General features: G+C 48.1%; 1 protein-coding gene across 1 annotated transcript in view; it reads left to right on the top strand.

Moving 5' to 3' along the window:
- CACNA1H (calcium voltage-gated channel subunit alpha1 H) overlaps nt 1–19,944 on the top strand; it is a 206,842-nt gene that overhangs the window by 141,824 nt on the left and 45,074 nt on the right. The window contains exons 16-23 of the mRNA XM_054042758.1: nt 2,091–2,191; nt 2,766–2,889; nt 3,031–3,099; nt 3,268–3,452; nt 8,548–8,674; nt 9,193–9,318; nt 11,059–11,148; nt 12,566–12,758. Coding sequence (XP_053898733.1) covers nt 2,091–2,191; nt 2,766–2,889; nt 3,031–3,099; nt 3,268–3,452; nt 8,548–8,674; nt 9,193–9,318; nt 11,059–11,148; nt 12,566–12,758 — 1,015 coding nt within the window. The remainder of the gene's footprint in view (nt 1–2,090; nt 2,192–2,765; nt 2,890–3,030; nt 3,100–3,267; nt 3,453–8,547; nt 8,675–9,192; nt 9,319–11,058; nt 11,149–12,565; nt 12,759–19,944) is intronic.

The raw sequence follows: 19,944 nt of genomic DNA, 5'->3' as shown, positions 1-19,944 counted from the left end.
CTCGTGAATTGGCATCCACTTCCCAAAGAGTTTTGTTTGCGAACAGGGGGGTTCTGTTACTGTCTGATCTGTAGGCAAGGTGAAGTGTCCAGGTGATGGGCACCCACCTGGGTGAGCTACAATCCCTGGCTGCGGTTGAGACCCATCTCAACCAAATTTCACCCCCAGGCATCAGTACAGAGATGTGTCCTCTGTCCCCAACCCACCATTTAACTAGAGCGGTGGGGAACGCAGCGGCTGCAGGTCACAGAAAATTACGTCGCTGCATTTCATTCCGTGACTTCACTTTGCATTGTCTGTGTTTGTGCTCTGAATGAACAACACCTCGCAAAGTGGCACCTGGCCAAAGGCACCTGCGTTGCCCGTGATTTGTATCTGAACATGCAAATCAGCCCCTGGCTTGCTTGGAAACAGCCACCACCTCCACCTTCCAGCTCTCGCCAAAATGCAGGGCCTCCCTGGGGTTGCTGTGAAATGCGGGACCCCTCCGTCACAGGCTTGCTGGAAATGCAGAACCCTTTCCCCTAGACTCACTTGCAAGCCTGGGGCCTCTCCCTTGGGCTTGCTATCAATTTCAGGCCCCCGCTTCCCCCAGGCTTACTGTGAAACATGGGTCCTCTCCCAGGCATGCTCGGAAATGTGGAGCTCTTTCCCTCTGGGCTTGCCCCAATCTACCCATTCACTTTGAAATGGAGAAACCCCCACTTTCCTCTGGACTCAGTCAGCCACACAGGCCCTTCTCTAGGCTCAGTGCAGAGTGTGAGGCCGTTGGCTCCCTCTCCAGGGAAGCGTCACACCTCTCTGTGCACAGCCCCCTTGGGGCACAGCCATCTTTTCCCCTGTGTTCTCAGCACTGCAAGCACTATCTTGGCTGTCAGCTCTTCTGGACCTGCTGTATCTGTTCTCCCAACTTCCAGAAAGTTCCACCTTCCAAGGAAAGAGGAGGTGACGTGTGGCATGTCCCAGCTTGGTGGTTGGCCCAGAGCAGTTTGCAATGCCCTTTGCAAGAGCAGCATTAACCCAGCTGCTCTCCAGCACCAAGCTGGACGTTTGTTAACCCTCCACTGTGACCTCTCCAGAGCCTGATTCCTGTTTCAGGGACTTTGCTCCAGAGTTTCTGTGAAGGGAGGATAAAGCTCAAAGGATTCCAGTCACTGCTGACACCCGGTTTGAGTTTTCAGATTGGAGTCGCAATGCTACAGTCAGACTCATCTCTGAAATAGAAAAACTGGCCTCATGTCAGCCAGCATGGAGGGTCAGCACGTAAACCGGTGTCGATGTAATTACAGTGACGCGGTTAGGTAGCTTAGGCACAACATTTTGGTATTGCAAAAAACAAAACAGGATTTTCAGTGCCTCTGAATAGGGGAGTTTAGGCGGATGCTCAAAAAATTCATAGACCTGGGGGGATTAAATAAGCACTTAGTGCAACACCATGAAGCTTGGAAGCCCCTCAGTCCTTCTGTCTGGTGGGAAGATGAAGAGACAAAATATGACTGGATTGGTTTCAAGTGCAGCGAGCACCCCGCGGCTCCCGCTCACTTTGGGGGAAGCTTTGAGGGAGTAAGGGCTTCAAGGTTTGGCCATGTATGTAGGGTTCATGGAAGCTTCCCTTCCTCATGCAGAGAAAAAGCATTAGATCTTTACCAGCCTGCGTCAGCGTCAGTCTCAATCCCAGCTGCTGGTCAGATTGCCCTGTAGCAAGGTTTCTATTCTACCTTGGGCTGCACGTGTACAGTACTTCCGTTGTGTGGGGCTCTTATTCATTTCTCTGCGAGCCTGATGGGAGGGTAGGAAAGATGGTGTTTTGGATAGGGCTTTGGATTGGGACACGGGGAAACTTGAGTGCAATTCCTGGCTTGGCCACAGGCTCCATTTGGACCTCTGGCACGTCACTTTACTGTGGTAATGGGGGCCAGATAAGGACACAGATAGAATTTGGCTGTGAAAATGAAGACCTAACACTGCCTTGTCCAGAAACCACCTATAGAGCAAAGAATTCAGAGGGTCGTTTGAGAAGGGCAGAGAGACCCCGTGGGCTAAAGAGCCGGGAAAACTAAAGAAAAGAGCAATTTCTTTGTTCTCTCCAGAGTTACTGCTACAGGATTCGTAAAGCCCTGGAGCCCTACAAGCCAGAATGGTGCAAGAATCACGAAGACTGGTCCCTCTACTTGTTTTCTCCTCAGAATCGGTAAGAAACCCCGGTCCACTGGGTGGGCTGGCAGCTGAAAACTGGGGCTTGGGAGAAGCTCATTCCGTTGGGCAGGACAAACCCAGCCCCGACTGAGGGGGAAGAATTCTGTGAGGGAATCCTCACAGGGCTTGTGTTTCTCTCTCCTAGCCATTTGAGTGGGTTTTACCACAGGAAGGGCTGTTCCAGACTCCAGTTTTAGTCAGCCCTTCCGTAGGCAAAACTCTTGGATGGGGAAGGACTGAGTGAGAATGTCCAAAGTCGGACCCTTGTGCTCTAAGTAACGTTTCTGTGATAGGCAGAATCACTGGACGGGGCCGTCGGCACCTTGGCAGGAAGCTGAGGTGCCTTATTAATACAGTTAAAATTATGATTGTTATTTCTTTCATTGATAACGAGTGCAGCAAACTGTGCACAGGAAGGACCTATCTCAGCACGCTGAGGTAGTTACCATCGAAGGATTTAAAGGAGTCTCTCAAGAAAGGAAATCCCAGTCAGAGGGGTGAGTTCCAAGCTTGCTGACCCAGACTGGCTTCTGGCCATGACCTCTTCCTTTCTGCCCCTTTTCCCCCAGGATTCGAGCGATGTGCCAGAAGGTTATAGCCCACAAAATGTTTGACCATGTGGTTCTGGTCTTCATCTTTCTCAACTGCATCACCATTGCACTGGAGAGGCCCGATATTGACCCCCACAGCACGGTGAGCAGCCCCCCCATCCCTTTTTCTGCACCCACAATAACTTTTCCCCAGCCACATCGGGGAAGGAACCCGCGGGATGGAGGATGCTGGGTTTCTGCTGTTTAAATAACTTGCCTCCAGCTGTTGATTTCTGTTTTACAGGAGAGGATATTTCTGAGTGTCTCCAATTACATCTTCACTGCAATCTTTGTTGCTGAGATGATGGTGAAGGTAATTATGTGTCTGCGCTAAACCTGCCAACCCACAATGAGGTCTGGCCTCTGTGGTCTGAGAGCTAAGATGAGCTGTATTTCACTGCACGTCAGTGTCCATCATGTACAGCAAATAAGCAAAAGGCATGAGGCCACAGCCTAAATATCTTTCTCCTACTGGTTCTAGGTGGTGGCCCTTGGCTTCTTCTCTGGGGAAAATACCTATCTCCAAAGCAGCTGGAATGTCCTGGATGGGGTCCTGGTCTTTGTATCCATCATTGATATTATCGTCTCCATGGCATCAGCAGGCGGGGCTAAGATTTTGGGTATCCTTCGAGTCTTAAGATTGCTGCGGACCTTGAGGCCTCTCCGGTACTTTCACACTGGGCAAAATGGATGTGTGGGGTTTGGGCTTGTCTTCATGGCAAGCTATTAAGCGTCAAGCCATGGTATGAATCTACAGTGGAAGTCCAAGTACACCGCTTGGCTACTGCTACTTGAAAGCACAGTAAGCTAAGCTCCATTCCAGGACTTTCACTGTGTTGTAGCAGTGTCCACCTGGGACGTTACTGTGCAGCTGGCTGGTGTGCGGTAGATTCACACCCGGACTTGTCACGCAGTAACTGGCCATGTAGGTGAGCCCTTTGTTTTGTTTTGATGAATCAAGAACTTTGAAGGGAAAGACTTGATTCCTTAAGCTACGGAAACTCTTCTGAAGCCAAATATCCTCTTGAAGCTAGCGCTCAGATAGCACGTTTCATCCAAAGACCTCAAAGCGCTTCACAAAGGTGGTGAACATTGTTCCTCCTTTACAGGTGGGGAGAACGAGGCACAGGTTGATGAAGTGACTCACCCACCAACAATAGGCCAGGCCTCCTGAGTCCCAGTAATCTATCCACTGGGACACACTAAAAATACTGAATGGTTTCACTGCAATGCATGCACCATGTCAATTGGAATCGTCATGATAGCACATCTCACTTTAGGGCATCCTTGCAAATTCATGATGAAAATGCTCTGATAGAACAATAACTGATAATGATGGGAAAACTAATGGTATTTTACTGGGCCATAAAAAATTATTCTCACTACAAATGAGTATTAACAGAAATTGGCAATGCTGATTGTAGTGAATCTGCTCTGGGATGGAAAAACAAGTAATTGCTCTAGTAGAGGGGTTCTTCCAAAGTTGTAAAACGTCAGTCACCTTTCTGGATTAACACCAAGCCAGGATCCTTCTCTGTTTCAACATCAGAGTCATAAGAAGTTATGAAAAGGACAAGGTTGTGTTTTTGTGAAGATTTCCGGGCCAGCTTTGCAGTCTCCAGCCTGGTTTACACACAAGGTTGAACCAATTTAGCTAACGGTATGATTTTAAACCACTTTAGTTAAACTGGAACAGCCTCTTGTGTGGACTCGTATATTGCTGTGAGCTTGGCTTTGATCTGTTTATCTGGCATTGATCAATTTACAGACCCAAGCTAACCCAGTATAATCAGTCTGAAACCAATAAGAGTGTGTCTGCACAGTAATTTAACTAACTTGTTTTTTTAAACCAATTTAAAATAATCCAGTGTAGACAAGCCCTCAGCGGCGATAGAGAAATATCTGAGCTTTCAATTGCTTATTATCAGAAGTGAATGAATGTGAACACCAAATGGGTTTTGGTCCATCTGTTGTTTATGCACACATCAGCACCTGTGAGGAAGACCAAAATGACTGGTACTTTGTCTTCACCACTATCTAGAAGACCTGATCTGGTTTGGGGCAGGAAGTTTTTATCGAACTCGCACTGTGTGTATGATGAATGCCTTCCTCACACTGCCTTTTTATCATAATTTTACATGTCAGGCTGGCTCCCTAATCAAAGTGACATGTTACACTGCACAACCTTACAGCCATTCCCAAGTGAGAAGGTCGCATTAGCTGATAGTGAATTGGCAATTAAACAGGTGCTGGCAATAATTTGATAAGCTCCAGCTTCTGTAGTCTTTTTCCTGTGTGTGTATATCTAAAACCACCTAGACACAATGTAGCTGTTGGCTAGGAATAGGAAAGGTCATGTTTTCAATATTTGAAAGAGGAATAAAGGGAATTTGTATTTTGTTTGATAGCACAGTAATAAAGGGACAAGGAGAGTATAAATACTTGGGGAATTCTTATCAGCTCACTTTGCCCGTGCCCATTTTGCATCATGCCCAACAAAAACACATTCACTTTCCCATGAAATTTCTTTGGAAATAAGATAGGTGGCTCCAGAAACGTGTGGTCCTTCGGAAAAAGAGCCGTTTGCCTCTTCCCATCACACTAGTAAGCCAGGAACAATGGGGCCCGTTCCTACCTAAGCAATGGCTTTTGTGTATTTGCTAGTTATTTCCTAGGTGACAAAGAGGTGGCATTAATGTTTCCATCTAATTTGTTGCTTCTGTTTCCCGGTCTGTTGTCTGAATTTGTCTTTACTGCTGCCCTCTTAGACTGCAATCTCTTCAGAGTAGGGACCATCTCTTTCTTTGTGTATTTACAGGGCCTAGTGCAATGGGGCACTATCTTGGCTTGGCCTTTTTAGGCAGTACCGTATTTCACAATGGTTGTAGTGGATTCTCCATCATTGGCCATTTTAAACAGGAATGATTTGGGGGAAGTTCTACGGTCTGTGTCATGCAGGAGCTCAGACTGGATGACCACAATGGTTCCTTCTGGCCTTGGAACTATGAAGAATAATGGAAATCATGGCACAAATGATGTATGAACAAATAAAAGGGACAGAATTGGGAAGAATTAGTTCCAGAGAATAATTCAACCACAAAGAGCCCACCATTGACTCTGGTGTTACTTACATAAGCCTTGTGCTTATTCCAGAGACCATTCAGTTTCTCTGTCACATCATTCATTTCTAGCTTGAGAGAACAAGAAGCTACTTAAACACTCCTCACTTAGAGGAAGTATAAACTTTCTGATGTTACCTATTCACTGGGCAGCCCCAAGCTTACAACATCTACCTTTTATCCTCCGTCCCTTCTTCACACATCTCTGCTTGCCTAAATTATCAGCCTCCTGGGCATTAAAGTGTTAACTTAGCCATGCAAAATGAAGCTACCAACAAGGAACCTGCAACCCCCTCTCTTAAAAAGTTTTGACATTTCTCAATTGAGACATCCACCCTCCTGGAAAAACTCCCCGGGGCTTGTGGTGCTGTTTGGGCACAAACACATTTCTCAGACCCACGCAGGAGATCCGTTCTCTAGGCACTCACATGGAAAAGAAAAACATCCGAACTTTCTGTGCTGCTGTAAACCATGCCTCTGGATCCACGGCTGCGCTCCTCTGCAAATAGAAGGCAGTCGGTGCTGCCCATTAATGACCCCTTCTTGTTACGGAGCTGTCAGCGACAAATCCCTTTTGTCTCTGAGCCAGTTCCCAGACCGTTTAGGTAGGAAACAACCCCCCTCGTATGATAAAACACCCCTCCCCTTTATAAATGGTGTCTTGCGGTTCAATCCCGCCAAAGGGGCCGAGCACCATGGGCCCAAGGCAGCCAAGCACTTATGCCTGTGCTTAACTAAGGGCTTGAGGGATCCCACTGACAGCAAGCTGAACATGTGCTTAAGTGCCTGGCTGGATTGGGGCCAGGGTGCTCAGTACGTTGCAGGATTGAGCCCTTGGTTCATTAGCCTTCCTGAGCATTTCCAAAGATGGAACATCTGAGTAACGTGTGTTCTAAAGGTCTGAGCCCAAGACTGCGAGCCACAACTGCAATGCTCTAAACCTGCCTCTGCCTTCAGAAATCCACCAGAAACAGACTCTCTGTGGCCTCGCTCAACCACCCTGCGCTTGAGCTGCTCCAGCTATAAAATGGAGGCTAAGACTGCTATGAGTTACTGTCTATATGCTGCTAGAAAGATTTTACATGCTTGGTATTTGGGGGCAAAGTTCAGGCTTGGTATAAGGCCACTGAATGCAACATCTGCCCTTCCAGATCAGACGAGTGGTTCAGTATCCTGTCTCTGAGGGTGGCCAATATTTCAGAGGAAGGTGCTAGAAACCTTTAGTGGACAATTGTGAAAAAGTCCAGCAAAGGGCAATGAAAATTATCAGAGGGATGGGGGCACATTACTTATGAGGAGAGGCTGAGGGAACTGGGCTTCTTTAGTCTGCAGAAGAGAAGAGTGAGGGGGGATTTGATAGCAGCCTTCAACTACCTAAAGGGGGGTTCCAAAGAGGATGGAGCTCGGTTGTTCTCAGTGGTGGCAGATGACAGAACAAGGAGCAATGGTCTCAAGTTGTAGTAGGGGAGGTCTAGGTTTGCTATTAGGAAACACTATTTCATTAGGAGGGTGGTGAAGCCCTGGAATGGGTTCCCTAGGGAGGTGGTGGAATCTCCCTCCTTAGAGGTTTTTAAGGCCCAGCTTGACAAAGCCCTGGCTGGCATGATTTAGTTGGAGTTAGTCCTGCTTTGAGCAGGGGGTTGGACTAGATGACCTCCTGAGGTTTCTTCCAACCCTGATCTTCTATGATTCTATGAAACAACCTGCCCATAGGAGATATTCCTTCCTAACCTTCATCAGCTAGTGAGACTGGCTTGTGCCCTGCAGCAGGAGGGTTTATATCCCTTATACATTTTTATCCTATCTAATGTAACTGTGAATGTTCTCATTGTCTATAAAAATGTCTAATCAGCTCTGAGGCCCTGCTACATATTTGATCTCAGTGAAATCTCACGGCAGTGAGTCCCACGGGTTTAATTATGCATTGTGTAAACTAAGTCTTTCCTTTTTGGTTTTCAATTTCAACTTCACCCCCACTCTGTCTGTTACGAGAGGGTAAATTGGAGCATGCAACTGACTCTATACCCAGGGCACCATGCATAATGTTGTTATGCAGCCTCGTTATTTTTTTTTAATTGCCGCATAACTGTATTCTAAGTTGTGATTTAAAAACAAAGGCCTGATTCGCATCTATACTACGGCCCTTTAAAGCACACGTGCACTCCCAAATGGTGGGAGATGGCCTTGGCGTAAATGAACACCAGGCCCAATGTTTCCAGCTCTCACGCGTGCAAAGAGAACTTTCAAAATGTGAGCCAAGTGCAGCCGATGCAGAGACAGCTGCCTGAGTGTCCAAAGAGCCTTAAATACTAGTCCCGAGAGAAGGGCAGGTCTGTGAACACTTCTCTCTTTCACAGGGGTGTAGTGAGGCTTACTTAATTAACACCTGTACAGCGCTTTGAAATCAATTGATGAAAGGAGCTATGGAATAGTACAGCATAATATACTATATGATAGGGTACCATGCCAGTACGTATGGGGGATAAAGAAGGGTGATATCAGCCTGACTGCCTACAAGGAGGAGGAAGAATAAAGATGGGCTCATGGGGGCTAGACTAGATGGCCCTGGCGGTCCCTTTTAATTCTATGGTTGTATGAGTCTAGGATGAGTGCCAAGCTTTGTTCCGCTGCTTTCCCCCCAGAGTCATCAGCAGAGCCCCAGGTCTAAAACTGGTGGTGGAGACCTTGATATCGTCCCTGAGGCCTATTGGAAATATTGTGCTTATCTGCTGTGCTTTCTTCATTATCTTCGGGATCTTAGGGGTTCAGGTAAGACTCTCCCTCTGTAACCAAGCACTCATTCAGATAATAATTAATGGAGATATCCCATCTCCTAGAACTGGAAGGGACCTTGAAAGGTCATTGAGTCCAGCCCCCTGCCTTCACTAGCAGGACTAAGGACTGATTTTGCCCCAGATCCCCAAGTGGCCCCCTCAAGGATTGAACTCACAACCCTGGGTTTAGCAGGCCAATGCTCAAACCACTGAGCTATCCCTCCCCACAAGATAGTCCCTTCTCGCCTGCCAACAAGACAGAGAGGCCATTCAGAATAGGCTTTTCCCTGCTGTGTGAGGCAAGCCACTCCAATCCCTCCAGGGACCCGAAATCCTCTTACCTCAACAGAGGGGCTTCAGGCTTTGTGCCTGAAGAGGGGTACCTCAGCTGCGGGGTCAAGGGAAGGAATCCCAATTCCAACCAAGGCAAACAATGATCTGTCATTGGAACAGAACCAAGTGCCCCTGCCAGGCTTCCTGAGATATTTTTTTCCCCCTCCTCTTCAATTTCAGCTTTTTAAGGGCAAGTTCTACTGCTGCGAAGGACCAGACACCAAAAACATCTCCACTAAAGCCGACTGCACTAGCATGCACTACAGATGGGTCCGGCGGAAGTACAACTTCGACAATTTAGGGCAGGTAAAGTAGTTCTTGTTCCGAGAGGTTTGTGTGTCATTGTCTGATGGGCTCTTCCGAACGGGTCCCTCTCCAGCATTGGCCTTCCAGACATCTCATCGACAGGTCCCCCGTTTAGGCCCTGGTCTACGCAAGGGGGGCGGGAAGGCAGTCAACCTAAGATACAGAACTTCAGCTACGTGAATAGCATAGCTGAAGTTGGCGTATCTTAGGTCAACTTACGTGGCCGTGAGGATGGCGGCGAGTCGACCGCTTCCACTCCCCCGTCGATTCCACTCCCGCCTCTCATGAGCTGGAGTTCCGGAGTTGACGGGGAACGCGTTCGGGGATCGATTTATCCCTGTCTAGGCTAGATGTGATAAATCGATCCCCAATAGGTCGATCACTACCCGCCAATCCAGTGAAGACCTGCCCTTAGTTTCATTTATTTAAAGGCTTAACAAAACCCAGGAGCTGAGAATCTGGTCCCATTACTCACCCTGAGTAGAGCCATTACTTCAGGGCATCACTCCTGGTGTAAGGTACTGTTCAACAGGAATACGGGGATTGCAATCTGGCCCCCAGGGTGAAATAATACCTTGATTTAAAAAAAATAATAATAATTTAATCAGATTTTGTGTGTTTCAGTGGCATGTATAAATAAATAACAGCACTGAGCAACACTACACCTAACCCACAGGTCAATCCATTATGTAGCCCCCGGTGGGATCCACTGAGGATGTTTCACCCCTGGGCTCTTTAACTCAATCATTAGCAGTTGATGCTTTAGCTCTGGAGGTCCCTGGTTCTCTCCCCACGGTGTTGAGCCAAATGATGGCTGTCACATGCTCTGAGCAGAATCAATAGCATGACCTCACATTTTCACTCATGCAGCATTGCCAACTCCTGTGATTTTTAGCATGAGTCTCATTCTGGAACAGCCTTCCAATGGGAACAGTGGGGGCAAACAACCTCACTCGCTTCAAGATGGCACTTGACAAAATTATGAACGGGACTATATTACAGGGCTTGCCTGTAATAGGAGGGGACTGTATTCAGTGACTCAGGGGTCTCTTCCAGTCTTATGTCCTATATCCTATGTTCCTATTTTTCCCTTAAAGCCCCAGTACCTGGAGTCAGTTAATTGTGTGAGAATCTCAGCTTTCATTTTTTAGAATATTTAGTTTCTAACCTTCGTGTTTGCAAAGAAAAACTTGAAAAAAGTAATCCCCTCCAGATTTTTGTACATTGGGTATGGGCGATGCTGCCAATGTAGCTGAGCAGAACCTGGCCTTCGTTTATAAGCTCATGAATGAATCTGAGTGGAACTAAAAATGAAGCTAACCAGTCAGCTTTCATTGTCCAAGCTCCGTTAAATGCAAAAACCAAACCAACAGCTTAAATGGTTAAAATCACAGTAAATTCCATTTTAAAAAATTATCTCCACTGGGTTATGAATTGTTTTAGCAGGTCATTTGACTCTTCTTGGTTTCATTCCCTCTTTGAGGCTTGAAATTCATTGTGTTCCCCCATCAACGTCGTCTGCAAACGTTGATTGTTTTTCTCCCCTATGTACTGAAGGCAGAGGAAACTGATATGACTAAGTAATTCTGCCATTTCTCTTTGGTCCCTATGGCCCTACCTTTCCACTGCTAGTCTGAGAAACTCAAAGAGCAAATGAGTCCACCCCTTCCTCCTTTAAAAAGACCAAGAGGAGGTGAATAGCAGCAGGGCTGATCTTCATATTATTTCTTTTCCTTGCAGGCTCTGATGTCCTTGTTTGTCCTCTCATCCAAAGACGGCTGGGTGAACATCATGTACGATGGCCTGGATGCTGTCGGCATTGACCAGCAGGTAGAAACAAAAGACCTCAAAAAGTTTTACAAGTTTATTGTTCATGGTCCAGATCACTATGCGCAGATCACAGCTGTTATGAGTAACCCACCCACGCGCTCTGCTATGGCGCCGATTCCAGTAGGGGCGTCCAAAGCAGCAGCATGGACCTGAACAGACTGAGAACCGCAGCTGAGCCCTGACAGGCACGTCAATCAGGGCTCAGTTATCCCCTGGATGCCATCTGGGTGTGATGGGTGTAATGGGGCCCCAGTTCAACAGGTGTCTCCAGAAGGAATTCTGGCAATCTCACCTGGAATTCTTCCTAGAGGTCCCAACCTCCCCAACATGGCAGCTACCCATTCCTTTAAAAAGCTACAGCAAACTCCTCACTCTATGCCTGGACAGCTTGGGTGCCTGGAGTACAGCCCTGGCCCCACCATCACCGCAACCTTCCCTACCCTCTTTCAGGCCCTGAGTGTCCATGGAGCCACTAAGAGGGAGCAGGGGCTACGTCCTCCAGTGGGACTCTGGGCAGCCCCTATGCAGCAAGGTTGGGAAGGATGCTCTTTGTGTACCTACGCAGGGGCTGATCAGAATCTTGCTCCTACTCAGAAATGGTTGCAATGGCCCATCTAGTGCAACTTTCACGAGTGACATGGAGCCTGTCAAAATGGGCATGTTTTTGACACATGAATATGCAGAAGATAGAACCCACTGCCCACAGGCAGCTCTGAGTCAGCCCTCTTCCTCCCTCGGCATCGCTGAACTGCTGAAGAAAACACCATGCGGTGAAAGCTACACATCATGTCCTAAGGACAGATATTCTGAGACCCGAACACCAGCTCCAAGGGGCTCTGAAAACATGTTCCATTCCACTGTTGCTTTAAGGAATGCATGGTGAACATGAATGTATTGACATGAAATAGAAAATAACTGGGGATGTTAAAAAGAGGTGCTCCCAAATTTGGGTGTTGGGAGGCTTAAAGCATTAGCAAAATTGTCTCGAGATCCTTAGGTGAATGGTACCATGTTGTAACAGCGATAACCCTTTGTACTTAGCATCTGCAGTGTCCAAGGATCTCAGAACAATGGACAAACATCAGTTAAGCATTAATGTCCTCCTGCAAATAATAAATTTGAGCCTCTCTTCAATTAAAACTGTTTCCATGCCAAAAATTGTGATCTTGCGAGAGATTTTTTTTTTCCAGCCAAATTATGGTTTTCACAAAAGAAGGTAAAATTTCAGCAGGGGAGAAAATGGGTGAAAGGAAAACTTGCTGAGAAACAGCCCATGAGTCCTCCAAGCCCTATTCTCCTACCCGTGGGAATCCACCACCGACTTCCCACTGCTGCTGGACACTTGATATGTCTGTTTTACAATGACACACACTTTTCTCCTCTTCTCTCTTGCCCTCTCCTGCCTCCCATCTCTCAGCCTGTCCAGAACCACAACCCATGGATGCTTCTCTACTTCATCTCCTTCCTGCTCATCGTGAGTTTTTTCGTGCTCAACATGTTCGTGGGCGTGGTGGTGGAGAATTTCCACAAGTGTCGGCAGCACCAGGAGGCAGAAGAGGCCCGTCGGCGGGAGGAGAAGCGGCTGAGGCGCCTGGAGAAAAAGCGCAGGAGTAAGGAGCTATACGTGTCTGGTCGGTAGACTGCATTACAAACCAAAATCTTTCTGAGCTCTGCCTGCTTCCAAAGCAAGACTTTCGTTTTCCTTTGGTTTGGTTGACATGGGACTAAAAAGGCCGCTTTGTTTATTTACTACTTTGGCGACGCCTTAAGTCTCAGGGCTACACAGTCCCTGGACGTGTTCTCTATGACCTTGATAAATGTTGCCCCTTTATGTAGACGGTAGGCAGAGTAAAGGCCAGCATGCCTGGAAAGCAGAGTCCTAGCTGAATTACTAGTGAGCCCCTCAAGACATGATTCTTGCATTGTCTTCAGGAAGTGGGAAGAAGGCCGTTGGGCGAGCAAGGGCTTTACTGAGTAAACGCGAGCGACGTTTGCCACGTGTGCGAAGGCAATTCACAAAGGCATCCCAGTGCCCTGGGGCTTAAAGTGTCGCCTGCATTTTTAAATTACGATGGTGGTGGTTTGATATTTTTTTTTTCTTAGATCAAATAGTTGCGATGCTTTTTAGGATCTCGGCGCATGGCCCCGCATGCCACCCACATGCTGCATGAGGGCATGAGCAAAACAGGCTTGGGGAGAGGAACGGAGCCCCAGTGCGGGGAAGTCGAGGCAAGTCTTCTTGAATGGAATCCATTAGATAGGATGCTTGCCTAGCCACCTATTGCAGGAGACCTTTAGCACGGAGCCATGATGTAGGTCTTGGACAGGCCTTCTAAACACGTTGGATGGAAACAGTGGCCACTGGAGAGTCATGAGGGACCTACATAGCTTTGATAAATTCTGACCCTGGATTTCTTTTAGGGATGGCCAAAGCAGACCAGAGAACATCAGAACCTGCCTGAGTCTTTGCCCATTTCTAGAACGGAACCTTCTGAAAATCCCCAATGTTTCAGCTCATTTTTCCTGTCGTAATTTTTCACTTTCACTGTCCCTGCCAGGTTCCAGCTGCAGGTAGGAACTAGCAGGGAGTTGTTTGGGTATTCCCAGCATGCCCAGCTGCAGGAAGCAATAGAAACGTCCCCAAGAACCTGTCACACATGATTCCCAGCCACATTAGCAGACCCAAGAGACTAGTTTTGAGCTGGTTGAAATTTGTCATACCTGAGTGGAGGGATACGTCCCAAGCTGCAGTTTCTTAGTGGAGCACAGACGGATCTAAGAGGCAAGGTGCTTTCAGCTCCACCAGGAACTCTAGCACTTTGTCACGTGGATTGTACCCTTATCATTATTCTGCCTCACATAACCTCCTGCAATGGCCGAGTGCCCCTTAATGACAAACTGCCAGCAGTCTCCTAAAACATAGAGCAATAGGCATCAGTTTTCAGCAGGGAGAGCTGCTGTTAAATCAAAAAGTTATGTCTCCGCTGTAATGACATGGCAAGCAGGTGGCTGTGCTCATTGAAACCTCCGCCCCAACCAGTTTCCTCCTTCCATCCCTGAATCTGATCTGCACTTGAGCCAGAAGGCGGTCTGCCTACATCTCCGACAAAAATTTCCACTTTCCTCATTGCCTCTCTATTAATTTGTCACAGGAGGTTTCAGCGCGAAAGAGCTTCACAATGAACTCGTGCTGGGCCTTAATCAATGGCAGATTGACCTGAAACCCAAGCAAGGGCTGCATACTTTGGATTTGTAGCTAGTCGTGGGTCAAGTGGCATGGCTAAAATAAAACCCAGCCCAGCTCAAACCTTCCAGCCCCAAATGCCAACTGCACCTCTTTTGAGATCTGAAAAAGTTCAAAAGCAATCCAGCTTTTCTTGTTCACACATCTGAGCTTCCAGGTCCAAGCTGGGGTTAAAAGCGGAAACCTGGGGATCCCAGAAGGCTGTTCTTGCAGTATTTGTAGCACAACAGGAGCCGTAGGTGATAAGTGTTGGGGGACAGCTAGCTTCCATGAGACTTCCAACCCAGTCACCAAACTCCCGAGTTTTAGAGGTTGCTCATCATGCTATGGGGCCAGGTCCTGAGAACTAACAAACATGTACAATTCCCATTGAAGTCACCTGCAGGGCAACTCCTCTCCCAGGAAGTCACCTGCACCACCCAAAGAAATCAGCACTACTCCAGATTTAGCCCACCTTATTTTGCAATTTACTGCAAGAAATCTATGAGTCCAAGAACACACCCAGTAGGATTGCCAGTCCGCGTGCAAATATAGCCAGCTGTTTCCCAAAGAAATCCATAAATAATCAAAGGTACCTCACTGTATGATGTTCAGGAAGATAAACTTCAGCTAAAGGAAGATGAAGTGAGGAAAAAGCAGATATTCCCTTTGTAAACTTCTCCTCCTAGACACTATATAATTATAGTGGGCTGAGACACTCTGGAGATAACGCCACCTACCTTTAAACTCTGGGATTAAGATCTGATGTGTAATGAGTTTGGTCTCAGCGCTGTTCCCATTGGAGAAGAGTCCATGTCAAGAAACTCCTATGGCACAATGGACAGCAGAGAGCTTCTTATGCTCTAGGAATTATTTTGGGGAAGTTCTGTGGCCTGTGCTGTACAGGAGGTCAGACTAGGTGTTCACAGTGGTCCCATCTGGCCTTAGACTCTATGAATCTGAAAGTTGAATTACCTCCCTGCTCCAGGGGGTATGGTTGTGCTAAGTCATTGTTAATTGCACTGGTATGATCACCCAACAGTTTCCTAACTCTACCTGGTCTCTGGATTTGGGGTTTTTAGCTTCAATTATTGCTAGCCCCGTAATCATGAGGACGACGGACAGTTCACCTATGTTTGCAGTTATTTTTTGGAAGGCTGACCGTGTATTTTCCTTGCTAGTAGTGTCGCTGTTCTCACACCTAGCTTACCTCCTGCGAGGCAGTCCCTCATGCAAACTGACATGAGCTTGAAAACAAATGTGGCTGTGGAATGGGAGGCAGTTTGGGAAACCACAGAATCCAGGATAAATTTGTGCAGCTGGATGCCTCTCTCTCTTTCAAGATGCAGAGAAGACTTGGCCCTTTCCCAACAGCAGCTGAAGGATTATTAAGGACTTTGAGTTTCCCTTTTAAGTATCTGCAACACTGCACTGCATGGCGAAAAGTATTGGACTGAAATCCCTGGGGACTCATGGCCAGACCAAGCCTCGCCGCAGGACTACAGAACAAAACAAGTTTCACCTACATTTTCCCACCAGCATGCTTTGACCCTGACCTAGACACAGCACGTTTGGGGGTAAGAGGGACGCTTAGCCTCCAGGACCCATTCCGATCATGCAGCTCTCTGCTGAGATACCAGGATGGGGTTGGTGTTTTTTGTGAGGTGCACACTTCTCCATTAGGAACTGGCCTGAGACCCACCAAACTCATTTCACAGGGCCCACTACACAATCATCTGATCTCAGCAACTTGCAGTCAGTATTGGCTCAGGCTGGATTCGATATGACCCCCTAGAAGTCAAAGCCAAATCACCTGAACCAGGCCGTGCCCATTATTCGCCAAAATTCACTTGAGGCTCCCTCGATTGATACTCATTAGAACATAAGAACAGCCATCCTGGGTCAGACCAGTGGTCCTTCTCGTCCAGTGTCCTGTCTTCTGATAAAGGCTGATGCCAGATGCTTCATGAGGAATGAACAGAGCAGGGCAATTATCAAGTGATCCACCCCCTGTCGTCCAGTCCCAGCTTCCAGAAGTCAGAAGCTGAACCATATTGGCTAATAGCCATTGAAGCACCTAACCTCCATGAACTTATCTAATTTTTCCTTTGTACCCGGTTATACTTTTGGCCCTCACAACATCTCCTGGCAATGAGTTCCACAGATTGACCATGTGTTATGTAAAGAAGTATTTCCCTTTGTTTGTTGTAAAGCTGCTGCCTATTAATTTCATTGGGTGACCCCTGGTTCTTGTGTTATGTGAAGGGGTAAATAACACTCCCCTATTCTCTTTCTCCACATCTCCTGCTTCAAAACATCAATTCCTTTATTCCTACCCTTGGAACAGAGATCATGCAAGGTCCTGAAGCCCCCTCAACTCCCAGTGGGAGTTTGGGTTGCTCAGCACTTTGGCAGCTCACACAGTTGATCCAGAAGAAGCCTCCAAACCATAACGAGTGGAACTTGTAAGCAAAGAGCAGAACTCACCAGTAGTCTGTAGAGAAAATGGGCTACAGCACAGGCAAATGAGAACTATCCTAATCATAGGTGGTTGCTGTGTCTGGTGGTGGGTTAGGTCGATAACAGGTTGTCCCTGGCTCTGAGGCCGAGCAGAGCCAGTCCCTGTCTACGTGAAGGACGCTGTTGAGTTGCTTTCCCAGAGAACTCCACAACCCATCTTTAATTCATATAGAAGCCTGGAAAGGGCAGCCAGGAAAAAGCCTAGGAGATATTTGTAGACCGAGGGCCCAGGCGCTGCACAGATGTGGAGTGTAACATTTCCACCAAGCGTGTGCAGTGAGGAAGACAGCTCTCTGGAAGGGAATCAAGGCAGACGGAGCAGGCAAGTTGAGCCTAAGTGTTTCATCACATGCAGGGCCTACAAGAGGTTACCTCAGATCAGCTCATTCTCGCGCGCGTGCTTGGAGGATCCCTTCCTGACTGTGTTCGGACTGGCGAGCTTTGGCTCGGGAAATGTTTTTTTAACCCAGTGAAATCAAACAACGGTCACTTTTTAAATTATCATTTAAATTTAAGCTCAAATTTAAACAGCCAAAATCCCACCCATGTTATGTCGGTTAATTTAGAAGACTATGGGTTTGGCTCAAAACGTGGCAGACTCAGAAAGATGTGACGTGTGGCTGGTGCCGTGTGGACTTTGTGTGTGTACGTGGCGTACCGTGCCTGTGAGGTGATGCAGTGACCGTCTTGGCCTGCACAGTGCTGTGTGCTGTTGCCGTTTTGTACCGGGGGGTGGGGGGAGGAGAGGAGAAAATGGGTAGCTTGGCATTGGAAGGAAGGTGTACGGCAAATCCAGCCATGCGGGCGAGGGAGCACAAGCCCGAGTCAAGACGGTTCAGCAGCCAGCCACAGTTTCCCCTGGGGCTCAGCTGGGCTGCAGGGGCCGTAAAAACAGGACGAGTATGAGAAACATTGAGATGTTTCCTCTTCCCAGGAGGCCAAGGGGTGACACGCGTAACATACTGTGGGCAGCAAAAGGAGGCTGTCACTGGAAAATAGACCGTCTGGCCACCTGTCTGTCTGGGACTAGCTTCCGACTTGTGTCTGTCTAGTTCTCTGTCTGTGTATGTAAAGCAAGCCATATGTTGCGTGTCCTTACGTGCCTGTGTGTATGTACCTAGGGATGTGTATGTACACACATGTAAGGTAAAGGCACAGCAGGCTTTGGCCTACGTCTGGGAAATGATTAGCAGTCTGGGAAGGGGCAGCTTGCTCACAGCCTGCCTATGGCACAGACCGAGCTGGCTCGGTGGGTGAATGTTAGATAATTATTGACTAGCTCCAAGGGCCGTATCAGGGCAACAACTGCCAAGGGTTACGATAGTTTGGAGACTGTGCACCATTGCTACAGATCCTGCCCATACACTGCCACACCCCAGAAGGGGTTACGTGAACCCAAGGCCCAGCGCCGACCCCCACCCCCAAGCCAGTGGGGATTTGGATGCACGATGGTTTCTTTTCTTCTCCCCAGACCCCTTTCCCTTCCCCCTCGTAATGAGGCCCCCCATCAATCTCTTGCTGCCTTAGATTATCTAATCCCCTGCTCTCCTCCCCTGCTGCCAGTCCTTTTGGAGCTGGCCCTCTGCCTGTGAAATCCCTGCACTAAGCACTTCCTTGGTCCCTGTTGAACATCGGCAATGGCGGCCTGCTGCCTGCCTCGCTTCCTCACCCGGCCGCCCCGTTGCATGCAGCCCGGCTGGGATCTCCCTCAGCTGGGCTGGGCTGGGCTGGGCTGCAGAGATTCAGCAGACAGTCTCTCTGCCTCCCCCCTCACTATTCCCACAGCAGGACCCCAGCCAGGGATGGGCGGACGCGGGTCATGATACCTTCCCTCCAGCCATCTGAGCCGGGGCCCTAAGCACCACGCTGCCCCTTGCTACTACTCACCTTCAGCTAGTGTGGCACCCTACCCCTATCCAGCAGCCTCCCCGACCCTTCCTAGAGTTAGAATGCCTGGGGGGAGTGGGAGGATGTTGGGGTGCCTGTAGTAGGTGCTGGGGCAGCTGGCTGCTTGTGGGAGAGATAGACAGCCGGATTGTCCCTCTCCTCCCCTTTCACTGCTCCCTACCCAGCCCCCCATTCCAGCAGGCAGAAAGGAGTTGGTGGCTAGCAGGAGGGGAGCGCCATTCCTCCCATTTGCTCCAGCACCTTAACAAAAAACTTCCTCCTGTGACCAGTGTCACTCGAGAAGCACCTCGTGACTTGGCAGCGGGGCTAGTGGGTCTTATGGAGGCAACATTCTCAGTGAGATCAATGGGCGCTGGGCCTGACCGAGGTGCAGTAGCGACTGCAGGGACTGGTGGTGATGATTTGTATGCAGCATACTCAGCTGTGAGAGGCTGATATTGACCGGCAGAGTGCCAGGCAGGCAGTGATTGATATTTAATGAGTTTATTGTAAGCAGGAGAGAAAGAGGTTTAGAATTCAGGACCAGCAAGTCCTGCACACAGCTGGCCTACCAAACACTGTTGCCCTTGTCCACGCTCTCCCCCGTTATTTCTGTGCCCTTGTTACATCTTGTGTTACATTAGTGTCTTCCTGTGTATTTGTGCAGCGCCTAACACAACATGGCCCCGATCCTGACTCGGGCTACTGGGCTTCATTGTCATGTAACTAATACTAAGTGTGAATGAGCTCTTAGGTATCTTTGCATACAGGTGACGCTGGTGGACTGGGGGTCAGGAGACCTGGATTCTAGCTTTATTTCTGCCACTGTTGCTGAATACCCTTGGGCTAGTCACTTCCTTCTCCGTGCCTTTGTTTCTCCACCTGTGACAGTGGGGATACAGATGCCACCCTTTATAAAGTTCTTTGAGATCTATGGACTAAAGGCACTACTTAAGTGTTAAATATAATGGTGCTGTATATTTGCCAGCTAACTGCCCTGGAATGAAAAAAGAGGGAGGGAGATTGAATAAATAGGCTTTAAAAATAAAATGTGGTGGCTTTTTTTAAAAGCAGAACTATGTTGTGCCACAATGGGATTGTTAATGTGAAGGTAAAACTTCAAGATAAGCTAACGTATTCCTCCTGACACGATCATGGCCTCCATC

The sequence above is a fragment of the Malaclemys terrapin genome, chromosome 10, assembly GCF_027887155.1.
Source record: "Malaclemys terrapin pileata isolate rMalTer1 chromosome 10, rMalTer1.hap1, whole genome shotgun sequence".
NCBI lineage: Eukaryota > Metazoa > Chordata > Testudines > Emydidae > Malaclemys > Malaclemys terrapin.
This window is presented reverse-complemented; position numbering and strand designations above follow the sequence as displayed.